Source organism: Anarrhichthys ocellatus, unplaced genomic scaffold (assembly GCF_004355925.1).
Source record: "Anarrhichthys ocellatus isolate YVR2014 unplaced genomic scaffold, GSC_Weel_1.0 scaffold8, whole genome shotgun sequence".
NCBI lineage: Eukaryota > Metazoa > Chordata > Actinopteri > Perciformes > Anarhichadidae > Anarrhichthys > Anarrhichthys ocellatus.
The window spans coordinates 5545021-5563196 of record NW_022280038.1 but is presented as its reverse complement, the minus strand read 5'-3'; the positions used below and the strand labels follow the sequence as shown (position 1 = coordinate 5563196).

The 18176-nt window shown below is 43.1% G+C and overlaps 1 protein-coding gene across 6 annotated transcripts in view; it reads left to right on the top strand.

The window, feature by feature from the left end:
- nav2a (neuron navigator 2a) overlaps positions 1–18176 on the top strand; it is a 212503-nt gene that overhangs the window by 118279 nt on the left and 76048 nt on the right. For all 6 annotated transcript variants that reach the window (XM_031848283.1, XM_031848285.1, XM_031848284.1 and 3 more), the window contains 2 exons: positions 11889–12006; positions 15689–15741. In XM_031848283.1, the coding sequence (XP_031704143.1) occupies positions 11889–12006; positions 15689–15741 (171 nt within the window). The remainder of the gene's footprint in view (positions 1–11888; positions 12007–15688; positions 15742–18176) is intronic.

Sequence of the window (18176 nt, the reverse complement as noted above, 5' to 3'; positions counted from 1 at the left end):
GTGTGTGTGTGTGTGTGTGTGTGTGTGTGTGTGTGTGTGTGTGTGTGAGAGAGTAAGAGAGAGTAAGAGAGCGAGAATGACAAAGGGATTACAGGCAGGCACACTTGAACATGTGCACACACTTCCAGAAATTAAAATGACCTTCCTTTTTATTATGAAGTGTAGTCGATGTCCACAACTCTCTCTGTTCTAATACAAGTATATTGATTATTTGATCGTCATGGTCCTTATGTCAACACATGACCTTATGCAGCGCAAATCAAAATGTGTGATTTATGTGTTTAATCCTGATCATAGACATGCCACTACACAGAGAGCATTAAAAAAGTGAATGGAACCGTAATTGTTTTTAGTTAAGTTACATAGTGTAGTTGTCATGTGGTGCATTGTGGTACTCTATGTGTAGTGTACGTGTAATACTGTACTGTATAGTACAGTATTACACGGCCACAGCATGCATTTACTGCTCCTTTTTTCCCCCAATTATTATTTTGAGGACCTTATTGATTGAGCAAAGTTTGATTTGATTTATTTGCATATCTAAAATATATATAACAGGTCATACACAAATACGTATTCATGTCCTCTTTTTAGTTGTTGTTTTTAAAGGTTCAACTTCAGTTTGTATGACAACTGAAGAAAGTGGAATTCCTGTCCGATACCTGTCTTGAGTTTTGAAATCTTTAGTTAGTTGGATTCAGGATTTCTCCAGGCAAAATTTCTAACATGGGGCCGTCTTGAGCTTAAATCGAACCCAGGATGTCACAGGTACATGCATGCACCTTAGCCGTCCTGCTTTCCCTTTAAAGTCGGGGGTCGATGATTCCCCAGTTGAAATTTCCAAGCGTTCTACATATACGGCGCCAATTGTGAGCAGAAAAACATGGCTGACCGTGACAGACTGATGTTTCTTTGGCAAGTGTACACACAAATGAAGACTCAGCAGTGCAGCTCCTTGCATAAAGAGATGAAAAAATATACTTTATGTTGCCTTTTAGTTGATGGTTTACCATTTACAATGTACGCTTCCATTGTTGTGTGATGTCAGACATATTACTGGGAACTCCGACTTCGAGTGGCCCATTATACCTTTTCTAGTAAGAGAACTGAGGACACATTATAGTGTGCAGACCTTCACTGCTACTGAACCACACCTGCAGAGTGAGGATGTGATTTTTAAAGTCCAGGAGGCAGCTGTCTCTGTAGGGAAATCAGTTCTATCATTGCATACGGCTTGTTCACTCATACAGTACTGCTAACAAGCTAAGCCATCTTTAATAACTCTTGCTGGGCACTCATGTGCATCAGCCTGCATGTCTCAGGATTTGTCCTGATCAGACACCGCTGTGTCATTTCAACTGTGCAGCAACCAAAGCACCAATTTAGGGGATTTACTGTATTCACGATTCAATATTATCATATTCTGGATTCAACTGAATATTTGGTCGTTGTGAGATAGTCAGGCTAAATTGTGTACACACGTACTATCAAAACTGTCACTATTGGGTGCAGATGTACATTTTTATTGCAATTTCACGGTCATGTTTTTCCACCGTTTCCCAAACTCTTGCGTTCTCGAGATCTCGCCAAGTCGTTTTGTCTACCATGAGCCTGGTGTGGCCTCTATGCCTCACAAAGCCACATGTCTTTCATGTGCCAAACAGAGAGCAGGCCGAGACATGAGGGCTTATTTAGAGCGGCCTGTCTCAGCTTTCTGTGGGTTAAAGCCACTTGAGAGGCCTGTGTGAGTACAACAGAGGATGGAGGGGGGTGAGGTAGCTGCCAGGGGCCCCACAGACCAAAAAAAAACATCCATGGTGCATCCTGCTGGGAGCTGAGAAGAAGAAACTGCAGCTCCACCAGCTGCAGAGGTGATGGAGAGGAGAGACTATAGGGTGAAGGCAAATGTTTGCGGGTTCCATATGATTATGACAGTTTAAAGAACAGGGATCTGTTTCATAAGCAACCCTTTTCTTTATGTGTCTCTGTTTACATTTCTTCCCTCTGTTGTCATGTACCTCCCTAGATAACAGGACAGACACTGACATCTAATAGCCACTGCACGGACGTAACATCACATCATATGTCGACATTATCATAATTTCTGCTTGTGTTTTTCAACTAATCTCGGCCAAAGTGGTTTGCCAAACTGGCCTCTGTTTTGGGGGACACTATTGGATGCTCTCTTATTTTTAATTCTAGCACCCTTTGGCCACCAGGGGTGCTGAAGGGGTGATGAAGTTAGCTGTTAGCAAGCTACTGTAGTTAGCTAATGCACTTGCATGCATAGTACCGCATAGCTTTCTGATTTAGCTTGCTGCACAGGTGTCAGGATCCCAAAGTGTTGCCATTCTTCTTGATGATTTGTTATTGTGTTTATCCTCAGTTTTCAGTTCGGCAGCTTCTCCAAACTTAGTTTTGAGTTTTTTACTCTGTTGGTGGTGTGTCCCACCACACAGTAGCTTTTAGGCTTTTTGTTGTTGTTTGCAAGCAGACGAAGCCCCGTCTGACTCAATTGCTCTCATGTGTTTATGCCTCAGTCCAGTTTGTGGTCAAGCGCTGGAAGTGTCAGTGTTAAAGCACCGGGCTGGAGTCATTGTTCCCTGTATAAAGCATCACAGCAGCTGGCAGAGCAGACTGCAGTCCTGTGTTGTCATATCATACTGACCAGGGACACTGATTTCCCAGAAGCCATCTGTCCGTGTCTGCTGGTGTTCATCGAGAGCTGTGCAGACGATGATCCCCTTCACCCAGTGTTGACTTATGTAAGCTGGGGAGGAGGAGGTGGTTGTTCCTTGGGCGACTCTATACATGTAAGATGTGACAGAAAAAGTAACACGCACTATGATAGGTGGGAGACGTGCAGCTATCCAACACTCCTTACCCTCCCTGCATCCTGCTGTTAGATTATTACATGAGTGTGTCCATCAGTCCATCCATCATTTTCCCACCAGCCATCTGCTAGCCGGCCCAGACTGGGTCAGAGGCGACGTGTCGCCACACGTCTCCCTCAGCTTGCAGCAGCAGCACGGGGAGCTGCTACGATATCGATGAGACTCAGCGTGGTCAGGCTGCAGGAGGGGTCGCCAACAAGAATATGAGTATGGTTGTTACAGAAGCCACCTCTCAACTTGCAAAGTACAACAATTGTTGTGAAAAAAGCATTAAAGATTAAGTAAGCACTCTTCCTTAACCACATACCAATATTCAGCATGCTAGAGATTAGCATTAGTGTGTCTTTAAAAAGGGGGCTGCTAACAGCTGGCTGATTGAGACTACAAAACGCTGACTAGTCCACCTTTACAGAATCGTTGTGTATACTGGCGCTCATGCGACTGTGGTGTAGTTCGTTAAACTCAGCTTTTTCACTTCTGTTGATTGCAGTCATGCTTGAAAAACCTTAAAAGTGATGTTAATTTGTGAAGATTATCTTGCTGAACAAAATGTGTAGGTACCGTAAACTTGTCTTTGCCGCAGAGCTTTTTCTCTGCAACAATCCAAAATCAAATGGAAACATCTTGTTGGCTTTTTGTCCAGGGAACCAGTGCGATGCTGACTTCCAGAAAATACGTCATCCCTGCAGCACTGTGTTTAAAAGCAGTAATGTCTGGCTGAATGATAAAGTAGGTAGAGGAAGTTCAGCCCAAACTCTTGTTGTTTAGTTACTCTTTAACAAAAATGGAAAACGTCTGCGCAAAGCTAAAGTCTTATAATGGCAGAGAAAAACCTGCTCATTTTGACATTTTGTTGGCTAAAAAGAGTCTTATGTAAACAAACACGCATGTAAACATAACGGGCAACATCAAGGTCAGCTTGTACTGTAAAGTAAGTCGATGACGTTAATCACAGTGAGAGGCCTAATGTCAGCACTTTGCTGGTTGGAGTTCACCAGTGGTCATAGTGGCTGGATTCAGACAGTAGTACAACCCTTTGAGAGAGATCTGAGGCCTCCAATGGGAACTTATGTGTCATGTTTGTCAGTGCGTGTGTGGGCACCTGCTGTAATGTACAACACCAGGTGTGTCAGAGGCAGAAGACACTAAACCGTTTAGTCAGTCAGCGTTAGGACCGCCGTCACATCGGGAAGGGACATCTATCACATTTACACCATGTGTCTGGGACACGGGGGGGCGACTGTGCTTCCTCTCTAGTAGCCTGGATGACCAGGCATATACATAACAGAAGCTATCTCATGACGCTTTTCTTGGAGAGCCATTTCCCCCATGAGCAGGCACTAGCGGGATGGCGACAAGAAAAATATCCCCTTTAACAGGACGAAGCCTCGAGCAGAACTTGGCTCTGGATGTGCGGACATCTGCCTCGACTGGTTGTGTTGGGAGAGACAGAGATGCACTAACAACGACAATAACAACAACTATAAAAATAATAGAAATATGACTAATACTCATAAGAATAGGAGCAGTGGGCGTCGAGCAGAACCACGGCAACAAGCACAGCCACGATACATGGCAACCTGCAAGCACAAAGCAGGGGAAGATGGCATGTTCGTAATATGCATTCATGGGAGCAAGCAGCTGCACTTTCTCCTGTCATTCCTACTTTAAAAGGAAATAACAGATTCTGTTAATTGCCCCAAAAATTGTTTTCTTTGAGCACTATGGTGGTGTCTAAAAAATGTCTGTTGTCTGCTTAACTAGAACAATATGTTTGTCAGATTTAAACAACTTTGCTAAAGCACAAAAATAAATACATGTGTGTGTATTTTATGTTGCTGGTCTGTCTCTCTGTAACATAAAAGGGAACTGAGTCAGGGTGTCTGACTCAGACAGAGTGAATGACACCCAGAGAGAGAGAGAGAGAGAGGGGGGGGGGGGTTAAAACAGTGAAATTGAGGCTTCTCTGTGAAGCAGTCTGAAAGAGAGAGGTGCACATAACGAGGAGTAAAGTGCGTCCTGTTCATGCAGACAACAAGCCGGACAGACACACAGAGCTGTTATGAAGATGTGAGGCAGGAGAGTCATCACACGGAGTGGCTATATTTACCCGCTCCACCTCGCCTTTGTGACGGAGCGAGCTCCTGTTTTGGAAGTTTATGGATATCCAGTTGTTTACTTAAGCCCAGGTAGTTAGCCTTTATCAAGGTGACAGGCCCACATGGCGGAGGATGGCAGCCTCAGGGTGCCGGCCAGGAGCTACAGCCGCTTCTCCTCCGAAAACTACAAACTGGTAAGAAACCAGTGAGGGAAGGGAGGAGTTAACGTAGTGAGGATGGTAGAGTTCATTCATGCATTTTGGCTCAGGCCTATACCCACCTGTTGATGAACTAAGAAGTTTTACTTTGCAGTTATTTGTTCATTATGAAGCAGCCATGAAGTGAACAGACAGTAACAGGCTGGAAACCATTCACAGTGTTGGTATCCTCTACAGATACTAACTGACTGGACTTGGGAGTTATGAGAGAAACAGAGTAAAGAGGAAGGGTCAGCTTGAAATCGAAACGTCAGGGTTAGAACCAGATCTCCAGGAGCAGCCGGGGAATTGTTTTAGAAGCCGCCTGACAGAGAAGCAGGTAACAGACACTGTGGGTTAAACAAATGAATGAAAGGGATGTGAACCCCTGGACATCCCAAACATGGTCAGTGGAAGAAAGCGCTGCTGTCTGAGCATGTCTTCTGCAGAGTCGGTGCCATTACCTGAGATATAACGAGAGCTGTTTTAGTACCGGCTCCCTATGAAAGCTTCTCGTGCACTTTGTAGCAGCTTCGGTTCTGCTGTGTTCTCTTTATTGGTTCTGGCTCATGTCGGTAGATTAGCTCATAATGGCGTGTTAAGTGCAGAGCTTTTTAGGTCGCTTACTGAACCCTGAAAGTAACAAGGCTAATAGTCCCGAAGTTATCAACGTAATTGTTTCTGGAAAGCTGTGCAGAGGCGACGTATGTGAGAACAGACCGGAGGTGTTGTGTGTTGCTGTTGTCATGTGAAAAAATGCAGCAACTGGTTTGTGATTTCATGCTCGTGCTTCAAACGGGAGACTAAATGGTCCTCAACAGGTTGAGAAAATTGAGCTTCTCAGTTATGAAATAGTTTCAAAACTCGCTGAGTGAATATAAAAAAAAAGCGCCCCACATCATCATCATTATTATTAAGCTAAAAATATACAGACCCAAGGTTGTGTGCAAACAAATTCAACATTTTTCTGCTGTCACATGACGAATGAGTGGCTCAGGTTTTTGCGTGTTAATTGTTGAGTTTAATTGGTTCCTCTGTAGGATTACATGGATTTGTTGCTCAATTTGAACAAAGTTCTTCAAAACATTTTGACCAAATTAGTTGTGTTAATTTAATTTAATAATGAAAATGTGACACATCCCTGAAAAATAAATGCAGCAAGTCACTGATTGCTTGTTCATCCGTTCTCTCCCTTTTTTGGTTTCATCATTGAAGTCTTTGTTTGTGTGTCCAACATCAGCTTGACCATCATCTCTACTTTCAGAGATGTCCTCTAATCTCCCCTGATTCTCACATACAGCTGAAGAGACTGGGTTGCACATTTTTCTGTTTGCTGTGCTTATTTTTTAGATGTTAAAAAGTGGTTGCCACTGATGGGAAACTTGTGTCCCACTTTTTCTTTTTTAATTGCCATTGGGGCGTTCCACCATGCTGTGCATCTGTGTTTGCCGCTCCATGAACCAAAGACTAGGTTCCGGCGTTTGGTGAGAAAAAGCTCAGTCGGAGAATCCTGAGGACAAGCATTGCATAGACATGAAAGTCTTATTCACTCTCATCGTAGTTACAAGACACTTGATTTTTACAGATTGAGACTTGCAGTGTATTTGACTGATTATGATTATATCTGCATGGACAACAAGCATTCTTCTGATTTAAACTTCACCCTAGAGCAATGATGCAGTTATGTACATAAACAGCACTGCAGTGTTTGCTTTGCAAGCAACAAGTCAGTGTCAGTGCAAACAACAACAGAGATGAGAGAGTGTAGTAATGTGATGCGGTGGCTCCAGCTGAGTGATAGTTTGACTGAGAAGAACTTTACACACGACCACAAGAAGCACAAAAACACATCTGCTCCGCTCCTCCTCCTGTATAATCAGCCGCTGTCACGAACTCCCGTGACATGTGCTGAACTTATGCCTCCGCATCTGCAGCCGCAACACAAAACTCACTTTTCTGCCGTTCAACTCAAGGGCACCATCCCAGTGTGAGGCCCCGGCTGGCCTCGCCCTCTCTCTCCGCCCAGGCCGACCCAGCGCTGCGGGGATGGCCTGTGTGCGTCATGCCCTTCTGCAGGCATCGCACACCGGCCTGGTGACTCAGCAAGCCGAGGCAGCGGGGGATGCTGGATGCAAAGCAGATTGGTGTTTTTGTCTGTGAGAGAGAGGAAAAGACGCAGCTGTCTGATTGAGTGAGTCACCGCTGCTCATCACAGGCTTTGAAGAGCTGACTCTGTGTCAGTTTTGAAGGCTTCATTTAGGCTTTATTATGTGAACATGAATGAACATGTGTCCAGGCTTTTTATGCAATGCGTGACAAAGCATGGTCGGTTGTTTACCGGTCTTTGTCTTTGATCCGAGTTAAGATGAAATAGCACAATGCCAGTTATTTGCACTTCACCTTAACCCACTGTGAAGGGCGAAAAGAAAAGGACATTACAGAAGTCCAGACAAGGAAACAAATGAAGCCTTGAATGATGCGTATTAAATCAAAAGCTGATAATAACGGTCTGATTGTTCTCAGTTGTGTATCCAGTACTTTGGATCTGAAATTAAATACTTTGTACTGCACTGTTAATGGTCAGCGTTAAAACCAAAAAGGCGCAGATTTTGTGCAAATTCCCAAAGCAGGGGGTCAATAGGCCACATATGACATTCTCCGTGAGGCCCCGACAGTGTGAATGAATCCGTGTCATGTTGCTTTCTCTGATGACGGGAATGTCCCTGACATGAATCTACAGCTCCTAAAAAAAGACCATCAATCCCACGAGGAGAGTATCGGGATTACTGGGAGTTTCTGGGGATGGAGGGATTTTCCCTCCTGGAAAATGTATCTTAAATCAGACTCTTTGATATGGATCACTCAGTGTTGACATATGGATGTGAGTGACGCCATGGTGAAATGTGTAACGATATTAACGGGGACATTTAGTGTCCTGTTTCAGGAGCGAGGCTTTGTTGTGCTTATTATTTTCTTTTTGCATCCTGTTGAGCACCGTTGAGGGTTATAGATGGCTGAAACTGATCCCGGTATGGATTGAGGCAAATGCAGGGAAACATTTGACTTTGACTGAGGTTGTTGTGCCCTCACAGGGCTAAATGCTAGACAGGAGGTGTAGAGTTTGCAGTAAAGTTGATTGGTTATCTAAAGATGGTTGAAGGAAAGTATACATCACACAGAAAGATGCCAGGATATTGTTTTTGTGATTGTATGTATATTTTTTAACGAAACCGGTGGCAATTAGAAACCACGTTTATTTATGCTTTTCCTTTTGTTACTTTTATTTAGTACCATATTTTGAGGAATCTAAACATGTTTTTTTACAAACACCTTTTTCAAACTAAGTAAAATACTTGATACTTGATGCTTCAGACACATTTCATATGGCACAATAAAAGCACTAATGTTCAATAGCCATCCCTACACTGAAAGACCCTGTCCTCTGAGGTAATAACGCCGACCACTTCGCCTCTACGTCGCCCTCTTATCTATTCAATGAATTCATTCTCTGACAAAATTAAAATATCGATTCATCAGTCCTTTACAACCCTTGGGAGATTTGATTACATTTTCTATTCAATATGCAGAGCTCTTCCCTCTGATGTCAAGTGGTCTGGAGTCAGTTACACTTCATTCCTGTCTGATATATATTGAGTCAATAAATGCTCCTCTTCACTAACCATGCAGCTTATTAAAATGCCTCTCAGATCTTAGCCTGCCTCTCATCACCTCCTGTCTTTCTGTGAGCTTTGAACAATTTTCAGATCACAGAAGCTACGTTAAACACACATGATCCGGATTAATGCTTGATGCATTATTGCCCTATTAATCATGGCATCAATCGGTAATTAATCAGAGCTTGTGTGCTGCAAACAGCTACCTGCTGCTGCTGGAGAGAGGTGAGAACCGATGCAGTAAAACAAAACGATGAGGAGCTTAAAAAGCTCAATACAACTGTAGAGTAGGAAAGTGAGGCCTTTTACAGTAGATATAATAATTAGATGCACTCTTGTTGTAGTAAATATTGATTTGTGTACATTTAGGAGAAGTTACATTTTTTTTGACTTTTTCAATCTTTTATTAAGTTAACATTGTGTGGCCATTTTTCTCTCCTGGTCACAGTGCTGAAATGCATCACCTCTTACAACAATACCTGAGATATCACATTTAAATGCTTTGGCTGAGAGGAAGACATCAGAGACACAAAACGTGTTTTATTTTCAGGACTTAAAAGGCAACTTGTTATGACTTGCTCACTTCCCCTTTCCTTTCCCCTCACAACATACCCATGCCCCCCCCCCCCCCCCCCCCCCTCCCTCTGGGTTCCACCTCTGTGACTGACAGCTACCCATTTCACCTCGATTTTAATTACACTCCAACCCTACAATTTGCCTGCCCGAAACTGCTTCAAAGAAAGCATACTCGCGCAGAAAAGTTCCTGAACATTGCACTTCCTTCTCCATGACCAGCTGAGAGGGTGCATTGAAAGGATGGAGCCTAATCCTCGCTGCTTGAAAGCTCTCTGAGCTCCGTGTGTCACTCAAGAGGCTTTTTATAACTGTGCATTTGTGTTTGGGTATGCAGCCTGTGGGATTTTAAACGTCGCTCTGAGGCTCCTTGTGATTAATGTGTGGTCGTGTACTCTCATAAACCTTTGAGCTTGTGCATGGAGATGAGTATATGTGTGTTCGTGTTCGTGTGTGTGTGTGTGTGTGTGTGTGCACCTTTTGAAGTGCACACACCTGTTGTATGCCATCACGAGAGCTGTGATTCATCCGATGAGTAGCGTAGCAGAAAAGCTCCGGGTCTGTTTACAGCGCAAACACAAAGAAACAAGGGTCACAACCGTGTCACACACCTCACCGCCAATGCGTGTTGTGTGTCCGTGTTTGTGCAGAGGTTTGACCTCAACAATGCCGAGCACTCACTCAGGACTAACAGATGCACTTGGGTTTCACAATAATTCTTGAGAAAGTACATGCACATTAGAAACCAGGTTACTGGGAGAAACTACTTTATACAAGAAATCTGACAACACATTCAAAGGAAGTATAGTGGCAACCTGGTAGCTGCTGGTGACTAGAAATTGTTCATTTCTTTTAACACAATCCTCATTTTTTTATATGTATATAGTGGTATATTTCACTTATGTCATCCCATGTTATCTCATATCTTATAGGGAGCTGCAGGATGGCGTATTTATGGAGGCCAACCAAGAAGTTAGCACTGGTTACCTGAAAAAAAAGCCACTGGGATTTTGGATTATTGCAGAAAATAAACTCCATGACTGACAAGCGTTTGTGACTCGTTTATCACGAGTGGGGTATTTACTAACGTATACTAACCATTTCATATTGTAGAACAAATTGTTAAAATCTTTTAACTTAACAAAAATGCGAACTCATTTCTGGATTTTAGGACTCATTCTTGCAGCACTCTTCTATAATTATATCTTTGTACAACTAGTGCTTTTTATTGCTGAGCTGATCCGTGCTCTCATCAGTATACATTTTATTATAGCACTGAGCCTGTATGAACCTACACTAACTAACTAAGTAAAACTGAATCTGATGCCTGAATTTAACAAATAATGTCCAGTTGTGGAGAAAGACATATTCAGGCTGATAGATTCTACTTCCAGTTTATCTCTGCTGCTGGATTTCATTATTTTGAATATGAAGACGCATAACTCAGTTCTGCTGTCACAGCGATACTTTCCCTTCATGCATATGCATACATGTAAAATAAAAGCTGTTAACAGATGCATAGGCAAAGAGACATTTCTCCAGGAGAAATCCAGCTTGAAAAAATATTTTTTTGTTTCCATGACATAGAAGAAATCAGATTACTGCAGAAAGCCGACAGTAACCTGGTTACTCATCACTGATTGTCTCTCCTCCTGACATCTTCGTCACCTGACTGACATAACAGTTTTTGGGTTAGTGTGAAAACGAGAGTGAGACATACTGTCGAGGGAGAGGTGTCTTAATTTAGCCGAGTTGTCGCACGTGTTTCAGATCCCTGTGGTTCTGAAGTTTCACTTGTGAAACAGACTCTGCAGTTTACAGACAAGCCTGACAATGCTGCAAAATCCGGATAGATTCACGAGGTATCAGTTTCTCAAAAATAACTTCTTCTTTATTAGGAATAATGTTTTGTGCAACTTCACTTCAACCTTTGTCTATTTCTTGTGATTTTTTATCTCACAAGAAATAGAAACTCACTCCTCTCGATGAGAGAGAGAGAGAGAGAGAGAGTTTGGCGAGTAATTATGAAGGACGCTATTCAGATTATTCAGATGCTTGCTCTGCCCCCCTCCCCTCCTCCCCCCAGGCAGTGAAGGGTCTTTTCTGTCCCCAGAGAGTGATGTCAGCATGGCCCATTGAAAACAGCCGCCGTGCGCTGCGAGATGAATGCCCTGGCTGAGCACAATGGCCCCAATTTGAATACCACGCGGATATATGCCAGATCGGAGCCCCAACAAAAGAAAGAGGGCTACTCTGCTCCCATTCAACCATGTTGTTATTTTATTAGCTTCGTAAATTTGCTTCAACCATTTATACCTTTTGTAGTTGTCAAGTGTTTATGGAGTTTGAAACACGTGGACGACCCGACGGGGTTGCCCCTATTTTGGGATGGATTTTATTTTTGCTGGCTTGAAATTGAACAGCGTGGTTTGTGTTTGTGTCTGACCGCAGATCTACACGGACTGGGCCAACCACTACCTTGCCAAGTCAGGACACAAGCGTCTGATCAAGGACCTGCAAACGGACGTCGCAGACGGAGTGCTGCTGGCGGAGATCATACAGGTCGTAGGTAAGGATAAACACACATTCGATTCAGAAATCTACAAAAGGAAACCAACATTAATCATGTGAAACACGTCATGAGTTACTTTTTTAAGACATGGCTGACCTTTGCCAAACAGATAGCTGCATTTCTTTTAAAAAAGAGGGACATTATCATCCAATAAGAAGCTTTTCTTTTGCAAGATAGAGTTGATGTTCAACCCTTTTACTCTATTATCTGATGTAATAATGTCAAGTTTAGTATGAATCATGCAAAGAGTTTATATACTCTTGCACCACTGAAGCGTTTTCTTCCATCAGGACAAAACACTGTTGTAGAAGTTCAAATCCATCTTTTACAGGTTTGCTCTGAGGCTCATGAGTGAACTTGAAGAAGTTGGATTAATTTTAGCTCAACAAACTTCCTTTTCTCATTCAGGAAAACCTCACAGGGATCTGGTGTGTAGTGAGATTCATAGAGTGCTGCAGGGATGACGTGTTTTTGTAGTACAACAAAAAGCCAATGGGACGCTTCCGTTGGATGATGGATTATTGCAGAAAAGACGATAGTGGCAAACAAAAGTTGATGCTACTTACATACTTTGTTCAGAAAGATAATCTTCACTGAAGAACGCTACTTTTGTGATTTTCTTTTTAAGCGTAAATGCAATCGCCAGAAGTAAAAATCGAATGTTAGGATATAAACGAACTACACCACGGTCACATGACTTCATGTCACCACTCCTAAGCTAAAGGCGGACTAGTCGGCTTGATGATGTTTTGTAGTCTCATTTAGCAACATAGTAGCAACCGCATCTTTAAGACATGTAAAAGCTTCAACATTTTCAAGTGGGATATTTACTAAAGTTTTTTATGTGGTTGAACAAAACGTTAAAATCTCTGAAGCTTGTGTTAACTACAGACCTTATTTCAGGCCTCTAACCAAAAACCCATTAAAAGGAGGGGACCTGAAGTTCAAGAATGTTCTCATTTCTGTGTTTTAGGACTCATTCCTGCAGCACTCCTTTAGTATGAATGTCTAACAGAAATGAAGATATTCAGCCTTGTGGAGGCGGTGAAAGTGGGCTGTTCCTCTGTACTTTTGACCCTCACCCTCGCCTGTATCATCATCAGTCTCGTCATTTCGTCTGGCCGTCCTCAGCCCGTCATTTCACGTGCCGACAGCCTCGAGGCTGAAGTGGGCTGACACCAGCTGACCGGTGACTCAGCATGTCACTGACTCTGTCTGCTCCCAGCCCCCCCTCGTCTCTGACCCAGATTTACCTCTTATGCTCCGTGGGGCTCCATCCTGCACAGAGAGGAGGCTCACTGTTACATGTGATTCTTTTTTTGAGAGTTAGATCAGGTTTGAGGCATTTTATATACGCTGTATGTGAAGTGTATGTCACTTGCTTAGTGATGTAAGAGTAAAGAAGTAGACAGGGAGATACTTATCTGCAGAGTAGCAATGATCCGCTGATTGTTTTCCCGTTATTTCTGTCCTTTAATATGGAACTACATTGAGGTCTGTCTTGGCCAGTCAGGTTTTTCTTGAGGTTTTTCTTTGGCCAGTCAGTGATGCTTCATTCCTCACCAGTACTGAACCAGTGTATTCCTGGACCATCAGAACGTTTGTCCTCCCGAGAGGGGACTTTTTTGGGGCACTCATGAGGTAAAACTGTAGTTCAGTTTTATCAGTCCAAATGTAAGTAAACTTCCTGAGTGCACTTAAAAGGTTTAGGCGTTCCTTAAATTGTACCTGCGTTCCTGAAAAAGCTCCTGTGGTCAAAAAGAATAGAAAAAACGCCACGACATCATCAGTTCATCGGTTTCATCCAGTGCTTTTTGTATTTTCACAACATTAAGCCAACATACAATATATTTCCACGCTGACAGTTGACCACTGCTGCTCTGCTCTCATATTAAAACAACAACACCATCCATTCACCTGTTCGGCCTGCTGCCTCCCCTCCACTGGGGAAAAAAACCTCGCACCACATAATCGCTGGTGAAACCGGAGCAGCCTGCTGGTGTCGGAACAGCCGCACTGGGACCGGATGTGGCACGGATGTGTTAAGCTATTCGACCAACTCACACTCAAGGTCAGGACTTAGGAGGAGAGGAAACCTCAGTAACATTGTCATGAACTGTCGTTGAGGCGACCGTTAGCCTGATCTGTGACCTTTAAAGATATTTTACTTCTGTCCTCAGCTCCCAGTCTTTGGATACTTTCCTCTTCTCAAAGAAGCCTTTCTGGGTGCTTTTTTTTGCGCTAGTCAAATGAGAAAAATGTGTCTGGTTGTTGTTGTTCTTTTTTTATTTTGTGTGTCTCAAAATCACAGAGTAGCTTTCTCTTGTGTGTGTCTGTCACCACAGTGTGTAATTTCTCAGGAAGCACACAAACCACAGCCAGCAGTAGTAGTAGTGTTAAATCATGAATCATCTAAATGTGTTAAACACATTTGTTTAGGCTATTTTTATAAGTATGGAATGCTACTTGACAGACCTTTGCTAAAATGCTCATGATGATGAAGCTTTTGTTTTTAATATTGTTTTCCAGGGCTCATCAAAACCTCTAAAATCTCCTCCACACTCCACAAGGACATGTTGTTTATGCAGTATAGTAGTGGCTACAAATATCCATCAGCTTTACTTACATGTTTTGATTGAGTTGAGCAAACCAATAAGAGTACAAGAAAGTTGTTTTATAGAATAAGAACATCTACCCTTCAATGGACCATCGCCACACCTCATTATTGCTCATTGGCATCAAGGTAACTTAAGTTAAAGGGGTTTTAGCTTATCCGAATTGAGGGCAGAGTGTGTCATGTGCTGTACAGACTGTAAAACCCCCTGAGGCAAATTTATTATATTGGGCTATATTTATAAAATAGACTTGACTTGAACTTTTATTAATTTTCTTCTGCTGTTGCCAAGTCACTTATCTTTTCATATTTGTCTTTTCATCAGGAAACCAAATATCATGTTTTAATTAGATACTTTTATAATTTATTCCCCACACTTTCAAACATTATTGAACTTGAATCATTTGAAATGAAATCAGTAAAAAAACTAAACTACTGTTTGGTTGAACCACTGACAATGCGTGGACATATGGAACCTGTGACGAGGGTCAACACATTCAAAATGTTTGGGAACCACAGTTGCAATTGAGTCCAGTGTCTGCAGAGCACATTAAAAGACACTGCGTATTAATTCAACAGACAGGAAGAGGAGTACTTTCCCGCAGGTTAGGTGCTGCAGTACGTGGTCCTGAGGTGGAGCTGCACTGTGGGCCCCACTGTGCCTCATGATGCAGGAGGCCGTGCTGTCGGCACAGTTGTCAGCTGTGAGCTGACGATCGTGTCTCAGCTGCTGTGGGCTGGGCCTCTAATAGATGGGAGGAATCCTTAACACCACACACACACACACACACACACACACACACACACGCATATGCCCCCTTTGCAAAGCACACATCTCGGTTGGGCCCCCAGTGGTCTCGTTCCCATTTGCTGTGACCAGATAGTGTTTCATGTCTCAGCGGGAGGAGAGAGGAGGGGTCACAGTCACCGGCATGAACACCTCTGCTCTCCTCATTCAGCCGGCAATTGTCTGGGACACACACACTCAGGGATCTCCACTGGAAATAAGAGTGTTTACAATCTCTCATCTCTCTGTCTCTGCCTCCTCTTTCTGTCCCTCCCCAGCCAACGAGAAGATTGGCGACATCAATGGCTGTCCCAAGAGCCGTTCTCAGATGGTAAGTGACCTTCTAAGTTTGTTTTGGCACGGCGTCGTGAAATTTACCTCTGTGTGCGAACACTTCTTTGATGTCCCTTCTCACCGACTCATGTGACCCTCGCTGGGAGCTGCGGCGTGAGAGTCACTGGTGAATAGTTAGTCCATTTATTTTTACTTTTGTGGTCTTGCGGGCTGCCGTCCGTGAAAACCTCTGGCTCAGACTTCTGGCAGTTGGCGCCCAGTTGAAAGCATCGCAGGCTTTGGCTTTGGGGCCAGTTTTGCCTCATCTTGTTACACTTGCAAATAGAGAGTGTTCCTCTCTCATCTCCAGGAGTGAGAGCAGGCAGGGAGCATCAGCACTGATGACAAAGAAAATGTTTACAGACAGTTGTGATGTGATTTTTGTCCTGAGTGACATTTAGCAGATACGTAAGTGCGATTTCCTTTGTATCGCCGCTGGTGGGATTTCGGTGTTTTCACAGTTTCGTGCTTTCTCTGTGGGAAATGAGCCGACAGTGCCCAGAGCAGGGCTGCCCTCCGCAGAATGTGAAGGGGTTGTAAATTGGGCCAGTGTGCCAGCTGAGGGGGCTATTTTTGGCCACCAGCCAGACTACTGAAGCCTCTCAAAGCAGAGAGAGAGAGATACACGCCCATAGTTAACAACTGAGGAGGAGGTGGAGACACAGCTGATCGCTGAACCCTTCCTCTTCATAGCAAACATGGACCCACTATACTATACTTATGAGGACATCCCGATGGATTCCAGTGCTTTTACTATTTTGAAGTGCTCTGTTTTCATGTTTTGATTGTGTGTCTGTTTCTATGTTCTGCCATGTTATAAGTTCTGGCGCTGATTTAATTATGTCTTGAAGAACCTCATGGATAATTATGTCAGTTATTAATAATAACTGACAATAGAGCTGAGTTTTGTGCCACAAAGCAAAATTCAACACAGTATGGTCATCAGCTGGCTCAGGTAACTTTGGGTTTTCCCGCCCGGCTACGACCGTGTTCATGTGAAAGAGTCAGAGTTGTTAATCACAAGCGACATCATTGGAATCATGAAAGACGTACTTCATGGGAAATCAGATACTTAAGGAAAATTTGGTTATTGTGACAGCAAAAACAAATATTCAAGGAGCTCCAATGTAGTGTGAGAATGTCTTGCTTCTTTGTTTGATGATGAATTTGTTTCTGTATGATGCAGAAAGTTAAAAGTAATCTAAGACGGTTTATTTCTGCCAAAGCAGAGGAGAGAGGAGAAGAAAACTAATGCCCGATAAGGTTTATCTGTACAAAATAATTTACATTTGCATTCATAATGTACTGGGAGCTAATTAACAGCGTGTGGATTATGTTTCTAATAAAAGACAACAGAGCTCATAGTTTTTATTTCTAATTACGTCTCCTCATGTTATGCTGTTGGGAATTAAAGAAATTGTGCACGATTTAAAAATGCCGATTCTAATCGCCATTGTTATATTAAGTTTCATAAACTATCCCAGAGTGAACACATGGGAAGTCTGGAACGTGATTCTACTGACCTATGAAAATGTGTATTGCTCTTCATTACTTGTCACTTTATTATAAAGTCAGTACTTTTGTAACATCATTTTTCCAGTGAGCTGATTGGTCAGTAGTAGGGCTGTTGGCAGGTTTTGATCTGATCTTCTGAAGTTAACCTGCTTCAGACCAGAGTCGCCCTGAAGCAAAGGTTACCACATTGATCTACCCCATTTAAAAATGAGCCAGCCACTAGAAGTTCAAAATCCTGACAGAAATACATGCACTAAGTCCCATTTTAAAATAGCCCCCCTCCGTCTCCACTTCCTGTCCCAATATTAAGCCTTTACCCCTTAGCGCTGATTTCCCCCCCCCCCCCCCCCCAGTCGCCTGTAATTGAATGTTTTGCACTCTTTGGTGTCAGTGATCTGGGTGTCTCTCTGTGGTTTGGTTGTGCTGTTATCAACCTCCTGTGTTGCCTCTTTCACATCCAGCCCCGCTGTCATCGGCAAACACAGCAGCTTCATTTTTTTCAAAGACAAGAAAATTGCAGGATACTCACAAGACAAATCAAGTTCCAAATATATAATGTCTGTGACTGTGTCCCGAATGTTCATAGACGGTGTGTGTGTGTGTGTCAGTCAAGAGGGGGGAAAAAATTATAGTGCACATCCAAGCAATGTGATATTGTTTGTTGGATAGTGGCTGTCAAAATCTGATTTTATTTTGCTTGGATAAGCTCAGATGTTGCAGTGTGTGTGACAGTATTTTTGGATCGCTGCGTATAATCTCAATAGGTTTATTAGCTTTAAAGCAAAATCTGATGCACTCAAGCGGTGCTCAGGGCAGGTGCAACCGCAGTCATTGTGCAAATGTCTGCTTTGTGTGTTGTTGTACTGTCAAAACAAACAGACACACACACATACAGGTCCTGAGAGTTTAGTTGGCAGC